We start from the raw sequence: 19,114 nt of genomic DNA, 5'->3' as shown, positions 1-19,114 counted from the left end.
CCAATATAGAAATGCATATTTATTGTTTTGCATAATAAAAATCCTGTTTTGAGAATTTTTATTCCTGATACCCCGTCTACCTAGTTAAAAGTCACTATATTAATAAAGCACAATCCAGCCTGCTTCTTACAGTTGATTGGCCCAGACATTGGTTCTAGACTCAAGTTGGACCAATTAGAATCTTTCCCTGGGACTTTGGAAGTGGAATGGAAAGAGAAGTCAGTTTGGGTGCCTGAACTTCAAAGTGGAACACCTAAGGGCTGCTGGTGGATCTGTTTTGCTATGTGACAGGTAAAAAAGAGAGGCTGGTTGGTGAAAAAAACAGAATGGACAGACCTTCAGAGAAATGCGAATATGAGTTTTCAGTATTTCCCATGTAAAAGGCAGAGTTTTTGACAATATCACGTACAGTTTTGGGGAGCGCCATCTGTATGTGTGATTCCATACGAGGGCACCATAGAAAGCACAACTGCGTGGCATGAATGACATCCCTGGGAGTTGTGCCATGAGGCAGTTCTGGTTGGGGAGGGGGTTGTAAGTTAAAAGTCAAGGCCAAATACTTAGGTATTAAATATAATTTAGGTCAGGAGGATCACGCGTGTGTGATCCTACCCTCCTAAAACCCTTAGCAGACATCACTGACGATCATGGTCCCACAGGTTCTACTCAGCACAGCACTCCTGAGAGTCGCTATCCAGCAGATACTTTGCCTCCATACTTCCTGTCCCAACAACAGCTGTAACATGTCATTCTTAAGTGGCTGCATCTCGGTGGCAGATGTTCTCCCTCTGGTTAGAATAAACACTGGTATTACATCCAAGTTAAGGAAATCTTTTGCTTTTTGATCTGAGGATCAAGAAAATTTGGAACCAGCCTTCAAACAGTACCATACTGTTAATGAATTAGCTTAATAATGAACAGGATTCTGACCCATCGTGTGATTTCGTATAATGTTCCCTCTTCTTGGTATTCCCTTTCTGCTCTATTTGACAAACTCTCATGTAGCCTTTCAGACCCAGAGAAATGGTTATACTTTCCAGCTGTAACCTAACATTCAGAGAGAAGTAACCTCTCGAATTCTGTTACTCCACATGACCTTAGTCTTTTCTCTATTATGCTTAATGAATTCTAGTTGTTGCCTATGTACCTCTTTTCTAGGATCTACCTCCTGCAAGATAGAGCGCGTATCTTAAATACTGAAAGTGGTCCCTCATGTAAACATTTGATTGAAAGCACTGGAAGTGCACTTTCACATGTGAAATACTTTGGGTGGCTTTAGCTGTATTTCTTAAGGAAAACACCCTCAAATCCTAAGCCAGGCAGACAAACTAATTATTTAGGTGCTACATGGGACTTAATTCGAGGACAAACTATTTGGATTCTTAAATTTGGAACAGCAATTTTAATTTTGGAACTGAGAAAACCTTTCGCACTAAGACTCAAACCCTAAATTCTACATGAATTAGGTAAAAATAAACACGTATTTCTTTTACTAAAAACCATCATAAAGTCAAAACACAAACTGAGAAAGTATTCAACATTTCTATCACAAACAAATGGCTTATTTCTCTATGATAAAAAGAGATCCTACAAATCAATAAGGAAAAGACCAGCACATGGGCAAAGAAAATACGGAAATAGAGAAAATAAAACACAACAGGTTTTGTAAGTGTATGAAAGGATGCTCAAACTCTCTTACACCAGTAGAAATACAAATACATGATACAAAAAACTCATCAGGTTAGCAGAGATAAAAATGATGATACACAGGATAGGTAATGGGGTGGAAATAAGCATTCTCCTACATTGCTAGAGAAAATGTCATTGATATGACTTCTAAGGAAGGCAATTTTAGCAATCTTTCTCAGAATATTAATGCATATACTCTTTGATCTGAAATTTCACTTTTAGGATTTTTCTACAAATAGGCTTGAACACAGAAAAAATGACTAGTTTATAATGCTATTCACTGTAGAATCATAATAATTGCAAAAGATCAGAAACCACTCAAATCAATAGAGAAATAGGTAAATGGATAGGTACATTTTATTATTTAGTAGAATAATAGGTAATTGAAAAAAGGAATAAAGAAATCCTTTATATAGTGATAGGGAATTAACAAAATATATATTAAATGAAAAATGCAAGAGACAGAACACTACGTATAGTATGTTAGAATTTATGTAACTGAAGGGTGGAAATATATAGGTATTTACTTGTCAGGGCATATATGATATCTGGAAGGTTGCCCAAGAATTTAGTAATATTAGTTGATTGCCAAAAGGCAATTAGGGTGGAAAGGATAATTACCACAGTATACCTTTTACCTTTTGAGTGTTGAACCATATAAACAAATTACTTGAAAATAAGCAAATAAAAATTAAAATTATAAGACCATTGGTCAATGAAGATATTGAATTTTAACTCAGTCATCAAATTGAAGAAAAAGTTGCTTCTGGAATATTGATTCGACTTTGGGATAAACAAAAAGAAGCCTAATGTTATTCAATGGCATCGTCCACTTATGGTGTTCATTATCCTAAGGGCTGACGTGATTAGAAAAATCCAAGTATAGTCAAGAAAGTTGATAAAAGTTCATGGATATTATTTAATGATTTTTATCTTTACAGAGATGGGACACACCTCAGAAGGTGAAGTCACAGAATAATAAATGCTGTATTGTATAAATTTCCGGAGTTACCATCAGCCAGATGTAAGCTGGAATTTTGTCCCTTGGTCCCTTTATCTGATGATTTCTGACAGAGCTAAACACTACAAGGGCTATTCATGCTACCCACAATGGCTCTGATGTCCACCTAATTCTGACAAACTGCCAAAACTGCATTGAAGTGAATTGAATGAATTTGTGAACTTGGTTGGGTACAGAGTACTTGAACCCAATGAGGATTATTTTACTTTGAACAGTTCTCAGTTTGTTCTTCTAGTATGTTGTACTCTGGGTACCTGGAGCCCTGCATAAATGACTTGGGGATGTATTCGGTGGCTTGGCTCAAAATCAGTAGTTTGCAACCAGTAGATATTGACTGGATATCAGGGTAAGACATAGTTACTTGAGCGGGGCTAGAGTCTGGTAGAAAGATCAGGAGGCTGTGCCCTACAGAGCAAGATCTAAATGCTAGGCTAAATGGAATTCAGGTAAGTCATGTGCTACTTGATGTTTCATTGCTATATGGACTCGAGGGAACTTGTTTCAGAGACAAGAGATGTAAGCAAAGATAACTTGTATTTATTATCCAAGGATCATAAATGAAAGGAAAACAGAAATGTCAAAGCAAAAGCTGCGTCCCCTGTGGCGTGTGGTTGGATCATTAATGTGGTGAAGCAGCACCACCTAGGGGAAGAGGTTCTGCTGGACCTCTGTGGGGCCCCTGGGTGGCCTCTTTCTTGACTATCATGAGGCACTGCACTGTAGTCCGCAGGAGGCTTTGGCGGTTTTCTGTATTGTCAGGGATGTTGGACTGGAGTGGGGTGAAGGAGACCGATGGTAGGAACATGGACAGAGGGGCCTTTAGAGCACCCCTTTCTGAAATGTTCAGAGACCCTTGGGTATTTTTAAATTGGGCCTATCTTCCCATCCCTGATCATTGTGGTGCTACCTAGCATTTTGCCTGTAGGGTGAAGTTATGTGTAAATCTAATCAATTTTAGTTACCACCAGTAATCTCTTTAGCATGGCTAATGGCGTGAGATCATAGCTCTGGTACTTGCTAAATGGATTTATAACAAAATTAATTGAAATAGCAGTTTGTTAAAATATATTGTCTCTGAAACCATAGGAAACAAGGAATCTATTAAAAAGGAGGCTTCAAGGCCAATATCCACTGATTCATTTTAAATACCAGTTTATTTAAAAATTGGTGTATTTTGGATTTTAGGCTGTCTGTTCAACTGCCGGCCAAGGCAGTCTATGAAAATTTACAGTTTAGAAATAAGCAATTTCGACACCAGCTGGAGAATTGTGGGAGGGCATCACTTACACTACCCTGCTTGAACAACCACATCTAATTACTAAAATGGCTCTGAGTGTCTAGGCTTCAGCACAAACTAATTAGTAAAAAGAGACTGGGGAAGTAGAGAAGAGAGGGAAGGTGCCACAGATGCATGGGCTGGAGAGAGAGAAAAGGAAAATAGAGAAGAATTAGGGAAAGAAAGATGAGGCAACTGAAAATAAGTAGAAAGGGTAGAGACAGACAAGAGCCAGTTTGAACTTGTTGGACCCCATAAAAACTCTGCCGAAGGCACCAGGCAATGGAGTCGAACACAAAGGATGTAAACGTTTGCTGTTTGGTGCTGGCGAATGGTACCTTGGTCTCACATCCATGCAGGTCTACAATTTGGACCCTGTTTTCCTTGAGTCCAGAGTTATCTCAGAGATCTTCCATTTCTTGGGATTTCATGGGATTTCCCCATGCAAAACCTCTAATTGTCAATTGATTTGAAATTAGAATGTGAGGGCATTCCAGAAGGGAATCACTTCAGGAAGAAAACTTCCCATTTGGAGAACAAAACCTCCCCAATGGAGCCCCAGACCAGTTTATTAAAACGAGGTGGGCCAAACTGATTCTTAGGATTTCAACCAAGCATCTAAATTTCAATCATGACCAATAATCTTTTGAGCCTGGATAATTACATGACATTATAGCTCTGATTCTTGCTAATGTAATTATAACAAAATTAAATAGCAGTTAATGGGGCGGGAGTTGTGACTCAGTGGTAGAGCATTTGCCTGGCATGTGGGAGGCCCTGAGTTTGATACTCAGCACCACATAAAAATAAATAAATTAAAAGATCCTTTGACAACTAAAAATATAAAGCAGTTTATTACTTAAAATATGTTGTCTCTGAAAACAATGCAGGGGATCTATTAAAAATTAGGTTAGAGGTTAATATTCCTAGAAAAAAGGGACTGAAAGTTTGGGTTTCTTAAAGCAGTTATGATTTTCTCTTGTGACTTAATTCTGCCTAATGTTTTAAACAGATTAAGAATCTCCAGGAGGGCACAGGGGCATAAACCTGTAATCCTAGGAACTTGGAAGGCTAAGGCAGAAGGTTCACAAGTTCAAGGCCAGCTTTGGCAACTTAGTGAGACATTGTCTCAAAATAAAATAAAAAAGGGCTGGGGATGTAGCTCAGTGCTAGAGTGGGTTCTTTCTCTTTAAACAAATGAAAAGAGGTGAAAGAATAGCTATGTGCTGGTGCTGCGGAACACGCCTGCTTTGGTAGCGCCTCTCCAAATCTTTGACTTCTCCGTATGTAAACTTTTGTCTCTATGAAGGGCTCCCAAGCTGATTTTACCTCTTGGCAGTATTTCCCAAGTACTGAGGTGTGCTGCTCCTCGAGAAAACCCAAGTATTCTGTCCAAGAAGCACTTCCATTCCCCAAGCAGCAGGCTGAAGAAAGAAGCTTGGCAGAACCTGGGAGTCAGGCAGGTTTGAGCTGGAAACTTGGCTCTGGCACCTACAAACCATCTGATCTTCAGGCAGATTATACACACACACACACACACACACACACACACACACACACACGCACGCGCGCGCGCGCGTGCATGTGCGCACATGTGCACAAAGGACTCATACTATCTAGAATTTTACTCTATGTTAAAAACATTAAAACCACAAGAATAATGTCAACGAAATCCACTTCAACTTTCTGTTTATGTCACTTGGACTTTCTTTTTTGCTCCTGCAAGGCCTAGTTCAGATTGAGCTGTCTCACTGCACTATGGTCCACCCTGATCTCACTGTTCTCCCCACACTAACTACATTTACAGTCAAATGTTAAACTACAGGACATTAATTAGCTTTTCATCACCGTGACCAAAATACCTGACAATAATAACATAAAGGAGAGAAGATTTTGGCTCATGGTTTCAGAAGTTTCATGAAGACCATGGTTGGTTCAGCTCTATGGTTCAGAGCCCGAGGTAGAACAAACATCATGGTGGAAGGGTGTGGCAGAGAAAAGCTCATCAGCTCCTGACAGGACAGGAGGGAAGGGGAGGCCGGGACAAGATAAACCCCTCCAGGGCCTGGCCAATTGGGTCTCATTTCCTAGTAATCCGTTCAAGTCACCAAGATGTCAAATGGATCAATTCACTCTGAGGCTAAAGTTCCCATGATCCAAAAACCTCCCCAAAGGCCCACCTCTGGACACTATTGCATTGGGGACCAAGTCTTTAAGTGTATGAGCCTTTGAGGGGGACATTCTAGATTCAAACCATAACAATACCTACATCTTACTTCCCAATTAGACTGAAAGCAACTTGTGAGAAAGACCCAGAGCTTACTCCTCTGCTATGTCCTTTATAACCCTAGTGATAACAGTAAATGCTTAAAAAATTGGTTAATTTGTACCAATCTACACATTGGTTTCACTTCTGTATTAATGGATTTCCTTAAGCTATCATACTTATTAGCTCATGTGACTGTTACCTAACAACCAAAAAAGGGTTGCTTGCTTATTTTTTAACTTTTCAAAAAACGGCAAAAGCAAAACAATAAACTTACTAAGGTAAAGAACCACTTTTGAGTAAAAGTACTTGTTGGCATTTATATTTTTTCCCCACAACTAATCTAAACTCTTCACAAGCTGTGGCATCATCATGGCTACTACAACCTGCACTGACATTAGCCAGGTGCATCAGCTGAGTCAATTGTTTCCAACTACTAGTTACTGGTTTAGTCCCTATGCGGTATTGCTCGTTATATTTTTACTATCTTCCCTGAGTAAAGCTGACAGGCTGGCAGATTTTAAACACACCTATTGTTATAAATATAGAATATGGAACTCCAGAATTTTCCCCAAATCTTCAGTCTCAAAAGTGATGTTAAGGATTCTATGAAAAAGTATCACTTTTGTTTTCATTTTAAAATGGTCATGTTATACCTACTTGACTACTACTATTGCTTGGTTTCTCTTAACTCATAGCCCTCTGAATTGCCTGGTAGCTTTAAATAGGGATTTAGTTAGGTACAGATGAAAACAAACTGAAGTTGCTCTAAGTAGACATATACGTGAGATAGGTTTGAGGTGTGAGGAGGAGTTTAGATGCTGGGAGTGAATGGCTGGAGCTGCTAGGTGAGCTTGCACACTCGGGCCTGGGCCTCTGGGCAGTGATGCTCCCAGTGTTCTCTGGGTGTCCAGAGGGCTATGGACTCACTCCGAAGGCTTCAGCAGTGCTCTGCCCCCACTAACTACTCACTTCTCTTCTCTATTACCTTGTATTTGTATAAAGTTAATTTTATAAACACTACCAAATTGGTTCTTTTCAAGAATACAATACATGGGAGTACCAGAAAACCTTTCCTCTTACTTAACCACACATTCATGAGCATTAAATTAAAAATAATAAATTATTCAACACTGACATTTTATTTTCTGAAGTTTATCATTTTTACAAAACAAAACAAAAAACAGAGCAGGTATCAAAAACGGCAGAGTTTAAAGAATTTCTGCACCAGTTTTCACATAAGTCAGTGATTATGAAACTGGTAGCCAATGTAAATACTAAACACAGGCTAATTTCCCTCTTGGTCATATGTTTTTGGGTGTGGTTTTTTTTTTTTGGAGCTACTCTGTAATAATAGCTTTTTATAAGCACCGGTCACTTTTTGAGAACCGATTTGGTTTGTCCAACAAAGTAAACAATTTTTTGCTGTGTGGCATTTTCTTTTTTTTAAAAAACACTGAGCTGAACACAGAATATGTTATTTGTTTGGATCTGAACCAAATCTTTTGAGATCCCAATTACCCTGAAGAACACTGAGGACATTTATAGGGCATACTGAATGGTATATTAAATATTCATATACATCATCATAATGTCTAAGGCAGCTACTATTTTTCTAAAGAAATAGTATTTCATTCAGAGGCTGCCCAGAGTTTGAACTATATCATAGTTTCTACATCCTTTCTGATTTGGAGTAGTTTCCCTAAAGGGAGCCATATTATTGAAACAAAAGTTTTAATATCATGCCAAATAGGCTCTGATATTTTACAGATACACCTGTATAGAACAAGATTCCTTGTTCTGGACCCTGGGTGACCACAAAGAAATCAAGAGGCCATGATAATTGAATGTTGAAAGGAAGTAGCATTCGTAAAACAGCATAATCTGAAGGCAAGCAGAAATAAAAGTGGAAATTAGTAGTGGTTTTCACTCACCACTTTTGCTTAAATAAGAGAAGTATGGTCCAGTTTTGCAATTAATAGCTGCCAGTTTCTCAAATAAATAAATATATACATATATGTAAATATATGTATATATTTATTAATTTTTAAAAAAAATAAAGATCACTTCCTGACTAGCAATGAGTTAGGAAACTGGCCTCAAATTCTGATCAGATCTCTCAGTATTAGTCAAAAATAATATAAAAGAGCACAGAAATCAGCTGATGGGAGTTTAAGATTGCACAATTAAACCTGAACATACATGATACTATACACAGACTGGTATACACATCATTGAAATGATTATGAGAAGATGAAACAATCCTGCTGAAACCAAATTTCCTCCACATTATCCCAATTTTCATGAAAGGAAATCTGGTACGTAATTCTCTTCTTTATAGATATGAAAAAGGAAGCAAGAAGGCAAAGCTGAGAGAAACAGATGCTACCCACAGGGCAGCGGTGGCATTTGGTTGTTTTGGTCTTTGTACCAGCAATTCCCACTCCCACGGTGGAACCAGTTCCTGCTGGGCTACACCGTTTTCCTTGCAGTCAAGACACGAACAATGGATCCTACTCCTCCAGCAGCAAGTGCCTATAACAAATCAAATATAAATGTTCACAGAATGTTGAAGGGTCATGTCTCATATTAAATAACACTTTTTTTTTTCTTCAAGAAGGAATGGGTACAGCAACAGACTGTGAATTCATTAATTTAGTAAGTATTTCTTGAGCACCATTATGCACCAGACACTGCCTTAGGCATTAAAGATATAATAATAAGTAAAACTTTCAATATCCCTGCCCTCTCTAGCTTCTGTTCTAGTCAGATTTAGTTTACATTCTAGTACATTTCTAAATTATGTTTTGAAAATATGCAGCATAATGTTCTTGCCTAAAACAGGTGCTCAAATATAAATTGAGGACATTCTGCTTCTCTTTCTCATGACAGGAAGAAAATCAAATTGAGATCAACCATTTCAACTTCCATTTAGATTAGTTTGTCAGAAGATATTATTTAATAGCTAAAAACTTAGGAACTTTGACTGTAAATTGAAAATTTGAAAGCCAGACTTAGTATTAGGAACTGGAAGCTCTGGTTACTTGAAAAAATACTTGCTGTATACCACTGTGTATCAAGTACTGTGCCAGATGCTGGGGATGCAAAAGTGAATAAATCTAGCATCTTCTGGTCTGCTGGGAAGAAAGTCTGATAAACAGAACATTTTAATATCATGTATGAAATGGCAAGAGTAATGACAAGAGTGCTACAAAAAACAAAAGGCATATGCCCAGCCTGACAGCACCAAGGAATGTTTTAGGTATGTCTTCCTGGAGAAAACCAACATGCTAAATGGATGAGGAGGTGAGAGACTGGAGGTGTGAAAAGGGAAAAGGCTGGCACTGCTGCAGCCTACGGGAAGAACGACATAGCAGAGGTTGGACTTGGAAACTTGGTCTTTAATCTTCTGGTGACCGACAAAGGCACGTTTGGGTTTTAAAGAGATTATTCCGGTGGTTGGGTGGAGAACAGATTTGAGGGAGGCAAACTGGCAGCTGGGAAGCCAGTTAAGAAGCTATAGCAACAGACTGGAGAGATGCTGTGAACTGAGAGGTAGATGAGAGATGCATTTGAGTGGATGGATCTGAGAAGTATTTAGGAGATAATATTGGCAAAGACTAGTGACTCATGTTAAGAAGAAATGAAGACTTAACTCCAGTTTCCTCATCTACAAAAAAGGAATAGAAAGTTTTTCCTCCTAGTATTTTTATGAGGATCCAATGAGTTAATACGAAAAATCCTTGGAAGAATATCTAGAATATACTAAGTTCTCAACAAAATACATGAAAATAGAAAAAGGGATTTAAAAATTCCTGATTTTCCTTGTTTTCTTAGAAAACAAGGAAAAATATTGTGGCAAAAAAATATTGTGGCAAAATCCGCAACAAAATTTGCCATTTGTCATTTTTACAAAAATTCGGTGGTGTTAATTATATTCATGTTTGGCAGCCATCGCCATGAACCATAACTCTGTATTCCCCTCTTTCTCTAGTCTCTGATAAGCTCTAATGACTGTCAGTTCCTTTAAATTTGCCTATTCCAGTTTGTAAAATATATATTTTGGTGTGTCTGGCTTATTTCACTTAGTAGTTTCCCAGGTTGATCCATGTAGTAGCTTGTATCAGAAGATCATTCCTGTTTGTGGCTGAATAACACTGCACTGTAGGTATGTACCACATTTTATCTGTTCATCTTAGGTTGTTTCCTTCTTTGATCACTATAAAATAATTCGTGGCTTTTACTTTCCTTTGTAAAGTTTTCATTTAATTAAAAGTTCAGGACAAGGTTTAATGAGTCATAATATATGCACTAAGTATATGTGAATAAATGTGTTATACATCAGAATCTCTTAAAAGAGCAACACTAGTAAGCACATACCTGAACTTCTCATTTTCATATATTTTATTTGTAATAATGTAGGTGTCCAGACAAGCCAATGTAGTTATTAAGGTGAGAGAGGAAACAGGTATACAGTTTTATAACTTATAACTTAAACCTTTATAAAGTTTTATAACTTATAACTTACCTTTTCATGCCATTGTAGTAACATAGCACTGCTATTGTCAGATGGGCTCTCAAAGCCCTTATAAATATACTTCATTAGGAGATCCACACCATTCTTGTCCAGAGATTGAACGGCCTTTTCAATATCATTAGCTTTAAAAGAGATGAGCACCTTCAAGACAATGCTGCCTGCCCGATCCTGGGGGATTAGAGATAACAAAACATTCAGATATATGTGAGGGGCTACAATTTTAGAAATGTTACCCTGAGGTGACATTGAATAAAGATCTGAAAGAGGAAACCTTTAGAATATGGAACGTATTACAGAATGAGAAGGAACAAGTGCTGTGGTGTGGGTTCAGAGTGTTCAAAGGACTCCGTATGCTTAGCGCAGAGCGGTCAGAGAGCAGTAGGACAGGAAGACAGGTTATTGGAAGGCAGATCATCGAAGGCCTCCAGGCCATTGTAAGGACTTTGGCTTTTACTCTAAGACACTGGAGGGTTTTAGGAGCATTACTATCATCTGATCACATTAACAGGATCATTTTGTTGTCTTTGTTGAGAATAAGCTGTGGGTGCAGAGGGCAAGGCAGAAGCAGTGAGCCCAATTAGGGAGTGGCTGCAGTAATACAGGTTAGCGTGGCACTAAAGGTGGTGAGAAGTGGACAGATTCCTGACATGATTGGAGACAGAGCTAAGAGGATTCACTAATAGACTGGTGTGGTAATTTAATACTTAAAAATATTTAAGTTTCACTTCTTAGTCTCAAAAATCCTATTAAAACAAGGAAATTGATTTGCAGTTCTTTGAACTATGCTTCAGAAATATTTTTTCTTAAAAATTTTATTTTAAAATATTAAGAAAACTTATTTTAAGTTTTGTATCTATAGATATGAGATACAGTGATGTTCTTCCTAACGATCCTTTTTCTTCTGGTAAAAGCTGCTTTAAGAGCAAAGTTTTTTTTTTTTTTTTTACCAATTCAGCAAAGCAAAGGGAACACTTAATTGACCCTTTCAATCCTTTGTTTCTTCTTATTCAACACAATGTGCTGTCTTTGACATCCCTACTAGCCAGGATTTTACAGAATGTTTCTACCACCTATTGCTATCTTCAGTTTAAATGACCTGATTTAGAAAAATATCTGCACCCAGAGTTATAACCTCCCACCCACAAGCTGTGATAAAAACCACCCACATGAAAGCAGAAGGTGGTAAAACTGAAATTTCAATGATGTTCCTAATAACTTTTAAAAAGCGAAGAAAAATTTCCCTTTATAAAATACTATGTTGCCTGGATAACAATTATCATGCATTTATCTAAGTTATTACATACTACTATTCAATTAAGGAGAATTTTGAGGTTCTGCAACATATAAATAGCCACTGACAGTGGGATGATGTTTTAGATTCTATTATATATATTTATTTGTAATGGGAAATATGTTCTTTTGTATTATTTTAATAACTATTTTTTCTTTTATTAGTGCATTAGTTACATATAATAGTTGGGTTCATTCTGACGAAACCATACATGCATAGAATTTGATTTACTTATGCTTCATTTTATTTTTAAAATTGTATTCTTTTTAAAATATATTTTTAGTTGGCAATGGACCTTTATTTTATTTACATGCAGTGCTGAGAAGCAAACCCAGTGCCTCACACATGCCAGGCAAGTGCCCTACCACTGAGCTACAAGCTCAGCCCCTTCATTTTAAATAATAAGGAAACAGGTCATGAAGAATTAGTGAATGACTGCTGCAGGGAACGTAAGTTGCACAATTTTTCTGAAGGGCCATTTGGCAATATCTTATGTACCAAAAGGTTTAAAAAATGTGCATTCCTTGATCCCGTGGTTCACTTCTAGGAGTCTTTTAAAAGGAAATAATTAAAATCCATCCCAACTTATTCATTTCCGTCATACATACAGTAAGAAAAACAAAAACAGTGACAAAAGGTTAGTTATATCTAAACTGTGGCATACTGGCGTACAGGTATTAAGAATGCTATCGAGATAAACTTAACCGTTAAGGAAAAAAAGTTCATGGACATTGCTATTCAGATGAAAAGCAGGTTATAAAATTCTATTTTTATGAAAACAAAGACACTTGTAAACTCCATAAGCATATAGCAATATCAAAAAGGAATAAATGCTACCTCTGGGTAGCAATATTATGATCAACTTTTTATCTCTTAAGACATATATCTGAATTTTTTATAATAAATATTTAATTTTTGTATGATTAAAGAGCTTCAAAAAAGCAAGTAGAATCTGTGTATTTTGATAAAAATTTAACTTACTTGTTAAGCTTTTCATTAAATTCAGCCTGACTGCTCTCCTTCTTAAACACACACAGAAATGAGAAAACTATCATTTGAATTTACCATGTCTACTATGTAGCATTATTATAACTCATTTCATGTTACAGCACTCTTTTTTTTTTACATGAAATGTTTACCTATCAAAGTACACTCTAAGCTATTCTATGTCAGAGACAGTATTTAGTTAAAATATTTGCTGACTTTGTGAGACTTCAGAGCACTTTTGTAAGAATAAGATATTAGCAGAGATCACTATGTTCAGTCTGTGACTCACTCACCTTCACCGCCTGACTCTTGGTGTTGATAGGGGGATTTTTCAGAGCTGCCTGGAGAGCAGCTGTCATGTTTCCTGTGATGGAGGTTAAGGTGGTAACAGCAAAGGGCAGCCCCTGGTAAAGCATTATAACACCTGGAATCCTTGGTTTTCAAGACTTGACTTTATGCATAAGAAGAAAAATTATTATTGTCACTATATTCAATTTTGGAAATTCAATGTGTTGGTTTCCAATGTCAATCAAAGGCAAATTTTTGAAATAAGAGAATATAAGAATTAAAAAAAACTATCAAAGACTAATAATCTTTCAACTTCCAGTGAAACACATATAAAAACATTATCTAGATTGGTTTTAAAAACCCTAAAATATACATTGGAATTATTAGGCTCCCAAATGAACCAAAAATATATCTTATGTGATTTTAGCTGGAAAAATATAAAGATTAAAGTCTATACTAAAACTATATTCTATATTTACTGAAATGTTGTTAGAAAGTGCTGGCATTATTGTGCTAGCAAGCTGAATGATATATATAATAGCAGTTTCTCAATACTAACCAAAAGGTATTACAGAAAATGTAATAACTCATATGACCCTTAGGTGGCAGTTTACTTTTTTTTGTCTTATACGTTCTTTCATACTTCAGAAAGGTTATTCAAACTCTGTTAGACCATACCTATTAGACTTAGTGTCTCTGAAAGCACCAGTGAGTTAGCAAGCATGAGAAACAGGAAAGCCAATCAGACTGTCAGAATGTACAGTCATTTCCCTAAAAGGAAAACCACAGAGAGTTCACTTGTTCCTCCATCTGTAGTACCAGACCAGGGCTGTCTCTTCCTGTAATAACAAGGGTAAGAAGATACAATACCTTTGTATTTTAGGATGAATTGTTTAAAAAGAAGATCCACTAATATGGATACCATGAATTACCTAAAATATGTTAGTTTCATAAAACATCATTTATCCCTTCCTAATAAGGAATGTTGTAAGAAAGAATAAAGGTTTACCACTTATCTTCTCCAGAAACAGGTATGAATTAAAAAAAAAAAAAAAAACCCTATGATTGGTTATAAGCTCTAATTTCAAGGCTGCATGACTTCTAAAGAAGCACACCTTTTGTAGATTGGGTTGTTTTTTAAAGACCCAAACAAGTTAACATGTATTTAGATAGTGCAAAATAGTAACAAATGATTGTGAAAGCTGTGACAATCAAAGGAGAACCTATGCGGTATATTGATAAATGTTTCATGCCACATTTAGGTGCCTTTATGAAAAGAAACAGTTGTCATAAACATTTTTGCTCAGATACTACTCCATTATATTTAAGAGGACACTGATAAGGAAAGAACGCACTCAAGGATAATTAGAAATGTATAAAGATCTAGTGATTGAGATTTTTCTAAAACTACAGCTTTGGTTTTTGCAACATTTACATTGTTCTAAAAATGATCTAATGTTCTAATATAAATGCTGATTTGCGGTTATGAATATTCAAATATGCAAAACCAGGAACCAGGAACTGACAGCCATATTTTAACTAAAATGGAAACAATTTCAGGATCACAAAAATGATTCTGCTTTATACAAATGACTCATCTTCTATTTTGATCATTGGGGTTTATTTTAAATATTTCCAGGGATTCTCCAAATGCATTCCCCGTCTTTTCTCTATTGTCCTTTTCTTAGCAGATAAAAGGCTCCAAGATTCCTTATTGGGAGTTTTCGTGTTTTGTCTTCACTCCCCACCCCTGGTTAACAAATCCTGTGCCACCTGTATTTTGACAGATCCCTTTCTCTTAAAAAACGGGGGTAAACGAGCCCGTGGGCTAAGTACAGAGGACCTCAATTTGCGAACCGTTCCATCTCTCCGGGCTAGAAACAAACCACCCCTACGCTACAAAACCCAAACCACATAAAACAGAAAAGCGGAATGACCAAAGGAAGACGCCCGTCCCCCGGCCGCACCGGACATTCTGGAGCTGATGCGGCCCCGTAAGGAGAGTTCTGGGAGAAAACTTGGGCGCGGACCCCAGCCCCCGGCCGGCCCACTCCTCCCGCGCCGCGAGGGCGCGGCCGGCAGCACCGTCCCGGGGCGGCTCGCCCGCGCCACCTGAGGAATCGGGCCCGGGCAAGCGGACGAGCGGACCCGGGCTCCTGGGGAGCCCCTGCCCTTCCGCACGCGGGAGCCCGGAGGCAGGTCCGAGCCGGGCCGCCGGGTGCTCTCGGCGCCCGTCCCGGGGGGCCGTCCGGCCGGTCCCCGGCGCCCCGCGGGACAGGGGTCGGGCGGGGTCGGTGAACGCAAGGATATTGCCGCAGGCAGGAGTCCACCTCGCCCTCGTCGGGCCCGGCCTGCCCGTCGCCCCCGTCCTCCTCGTCCACGAACTTGTTCTCGTCGTACTCGTCCACGTCCACCTTCCGGAAGCGGGCCGACGACACCGTGTTCTTCGACATCCCGGAGCCGGACCCGTGGCAAGGCCTCCTCGGTGCTACCTCCAGCTCAGCTCGCCCGGCCCGGCAGGAACCCACTGCCCGGCGCTGGATTCACTTCCCTCTTCCGTTCTGGGGCGTAGCCCGCAGCCGCGGCCCGGGCGGTTCTGGGCCTGCGCGTTGGCCGAGCTTCTTCCTCCTTAGGTTCGCGCTCTCCTCCAGCCCCCACGCCGCCCCCGCCCTCCCCGGGGAGCGCGCGCGCGAGGGAGGGGGCGCGCGCAGGACACCGCGCAGGCGCGGACTCCCTGCAGGAAAGGGGCGGGGCTGGGCGAAGGAGGCGGGGGCGGCCGGGCGGGCAGAAAGCGAGCCACGGGGGAGGTAAGAGGCGATTGGTTGCCGGATCGTGTCACGTGACCCCAGGAGGTTCCCATAGAAACGCTTTTCTGCGGTCCAGCCTGGGGGCCTTAGGGTTTGGGCGATGGACACCGGGGGCGGTTGGCCTTGGCTTTTGCTGCCGCCGCCGTCGCTGCCCTCGACCTGTCCTCGGGGTCCTGCGTGAGGTCTGGACTTGCCGGTGGGGTGGGATGGACTGGCTGCAGGAACTAGTCCCCTGCAGTTGGCAGGAGTATGGGACAGAGTGATGCACGCCCGGGCACCCAGCATCGTTCCAGTCCTCGGAGTCGTGGCTTCGGACCTCGCGCTGCCAGGGGCTGCATTCCTGAGCTCCGAGCCCCTTTCCCGAGGTTGAAACTACGCTGCGCGGCCAGCAAGAGGTCCCCAAGGACGGAGTCGAAAGGTCAAATCTTATTTCTCAGAGCTGTGTGACAGCAGAGCGACCGGACTTGCAGATCTGAACTCGGTATCTTACCCATGGGGAGGGAGGAGAAGGTGTCTGGGGCAGGGGTTGGGGACGGGTGGCAAAACTGGGGTGAACTTGTAGAATTCGAGGCAGGGAGGAGCATTAATATCTTAAAATAAGTGGTTATTTGGAGCAAGAACATGAGAAAAGGGCAGGCGAGTTATGCTTTCCAGTGCTGAGGGAAAACAAAATTTGTAAGAATTAATAGAAACTAGATTTTTTAGATTGATATTTGTGATTTACTATTTATGTGGGCCTGATTTTTAGATTATATTCCACATTCCCATTTCTGAGAGCAGAGCTCTTATTGAGGAGGTAAAGGCACTAAGATTAAGGAAAGGGTAATTGTGCTCTGTGTATCGCACTGTAGTACAGGTATTTGCAGAATGATATTAACTTGGACATTCGGCTGGACACTGCTCAGGTGCAGGTTCCACCTCTAGAGGAAGGCCGACTGTTTGCCATTTGAGTACCCCATGGTCAATTTCCTATGCTGTGTTAAAAGATCACTGGGCTTAGAAAACCCTGGCTTGAGTCTTCTTGACTCTTCCACTCAAAATTTGCATGATTGAGGCATGTTCTTAAAATTCTGAATCTCAGGTCCTATCACTAAAATGGGGCTAATAAAGTGTCTTCACGAGATTGTGCTCAGGACTAAATACATAAAAGTGTTTCAAGCCTCTAAAATTCAACATAAATGTAAAATGCATGATGCCTGTGTCTTTGGTTTTGGCACTAAATTCATAAATTACTTAATAACATATCTTTTTATCTTGACCATGAAAGAAATATCAAGATTCTGAATGGCAGAGACTGTCTCGTTTTTCTTTTGTATCTTCCTTCCACTTGACATAAAGCCAGGCATGCAGAAGGTACTCAATACATGATTGATGACTGAATAAAATGTGAAAAACAGTATAGTCACACTGAAATTAAGGAATTAGATAAAAGAGGAAGAGAGATCTAAAAATCAAGCCTTTGTTGTACATGTGTATGTACACACATACGTGTCTCTCTGTGTGTGTATGTATATAAAGCTGTTCAAGAACAGAATGAACCCTTTTTTGGGGGAGGGTGAAGAAGCAATGTAGATTTTTTCCCCACACCCAAGTAAATCACCCTTCCAGAAGATATATCATTCCAGTAATAGAAGTGAATAAAGTGACATTTCCTTAAATTAATATTCACATTATGAGTCAAAATTCTCCTAGAACTGTCTTGGGACTGCAAAAGAATATATTCTACCTGTTGGTAATATTTACTTAAAAATTCACATAGCCAAGTGTAAGGTCATTATTACCACAGTGGATGGCATTACATAACTTAGAATAAAGATCTCTTTTAATATTTTTGTTTTTATATTTTACTAACTTTAGTACAGCTTACTTTTTTAGATGTTGAACTGATTGTACTTTTTGTTCTTTTAAATCAGGATTTTCTTTGAAGAGAAAATTGAACATTAGATGCACTGTTGAGTGCAAATGCGAGTTTAAATGCTAACACATCCTTTCTCTTACACTTCTATTATTTGTAGTGCCTTATTTAGGTGGTATTTTGTTGTTGTTCTCTTATTTTAAAATGGAGAGAATCTTGGGATAGAAATAAACTTAATGGAATGGTGAAAAGAATTTTTAAAAATTAGTTGCTCAAGGGTATAATTGTCTTCAGTGCTCATAATTTTGCTTTATATGTTGAATGTTAAATGTGACAGTGTTTTTTATATTGCTTCACAGTAATCAAAGTGCCTAGAACATAGCAGATACTCAACACATTTCTATCCAATGAATTGATGCTCTGACAAGTTAATTTTGAAATAATAAAGATTGAGTATTTTTAAGAGATACATGAATCATTTCTCTAACCTCATTAGCTAACAGTTAAATCTTTATAAAGCTTTAAGGAAATTTTGTGTGTGAAGAAACCTGTTCTTAATTATCTCTTAATTAGAAAATACACATTATTCTACTTCCTTGCAAATTCTAAATTTTAAATGTTTACAGTGATGCTTAATTCATCTTAGGTAATTTTATTCTCCTTATTTTATTTTTTTAAATGAACATTTTTCCTTGATGTAAAGGATCCTTGAGGTTTTAAGATATATTATTGATTATGCAAATGACCTGGTTTGGTTCAGTATTAAAGCAGGACTGAATCTGAATTTTCTCAAGGTTAATGTTGTCTGTGTAACTCCTTATTTCTCTGATAAGGCAGAATCAAAGATCTTTTTAGTTAAAAGGGATTTTAATAAAACTATTATGATAGGTCTTTCTTATCATTACTTTAAACCAAATACTCTCTTATGTCCTTCTTTTCCCCAAACTGACCACTAAATACTTTAAAAACAAGCCACAGCACTGAATCCTGCAACATGGCACTATCGTTTTTATTATTTGAAATGGAAGTGAACTTTGTTAATCAAATATGTCAAACTTGTATTATAAGTATGTGAATTTCAGTTCTGCTAATGATGT

At 38.8% G+C, this 19,114-nt stretch overlaps 1 protein-coding gene across 1 annotated transcript; it reads right to left on the bottom strand.

Annotated features, from left to right (window-relative positions):
- Nucleotides 1-7,254: 7,254 nt before the first annotated feature.
- ARPC5 (actin related protein 2/3 complex subunit 5) lies at nucleotides 7,255-16,016 on the bottom strand. The gene is made up of 4 exons (XM_079107112.1): nucleotides 15,666-16,016; nucleotides 13,361-13,433; nucleotides 10,781-10,957; nucleotides 7,255-8,787 (listed from the first exon to the last, which is right to left on the bottom strand). Exons 1-4 carry the CDS (start codon nucleotides 15,806-15,808, stop codon nucleotides 8,725-8,727), a joined length of 456 nt encoding a protein of 151 aa, XP_078963238.1. The 5' UTR covers nucleotides 15,809-16,016; the 3' UTR covers nucleotides 7,255-8,724.
- Nucleotides 16,017-19,114: the final 3,098 nt, after the last annotated feature.

Source organism: Sciurus vulgaris (assembly GCF_902686455.1).
Source record: "Sciurus vulgaris genome assembly, chromosome: 12".
Classification (NCBI taxonomy): domain Eukaryota; kingdom Metazoa; phylum Chordata; class Mammalia; order Rodentia; family Sciuridae; genus Sciurus; species Sciurus vulgaris.
Note: the sequence above shows the minus strand (reverse complement) of the source record. Positions and strands in the feature narration are given on the sequence as shown.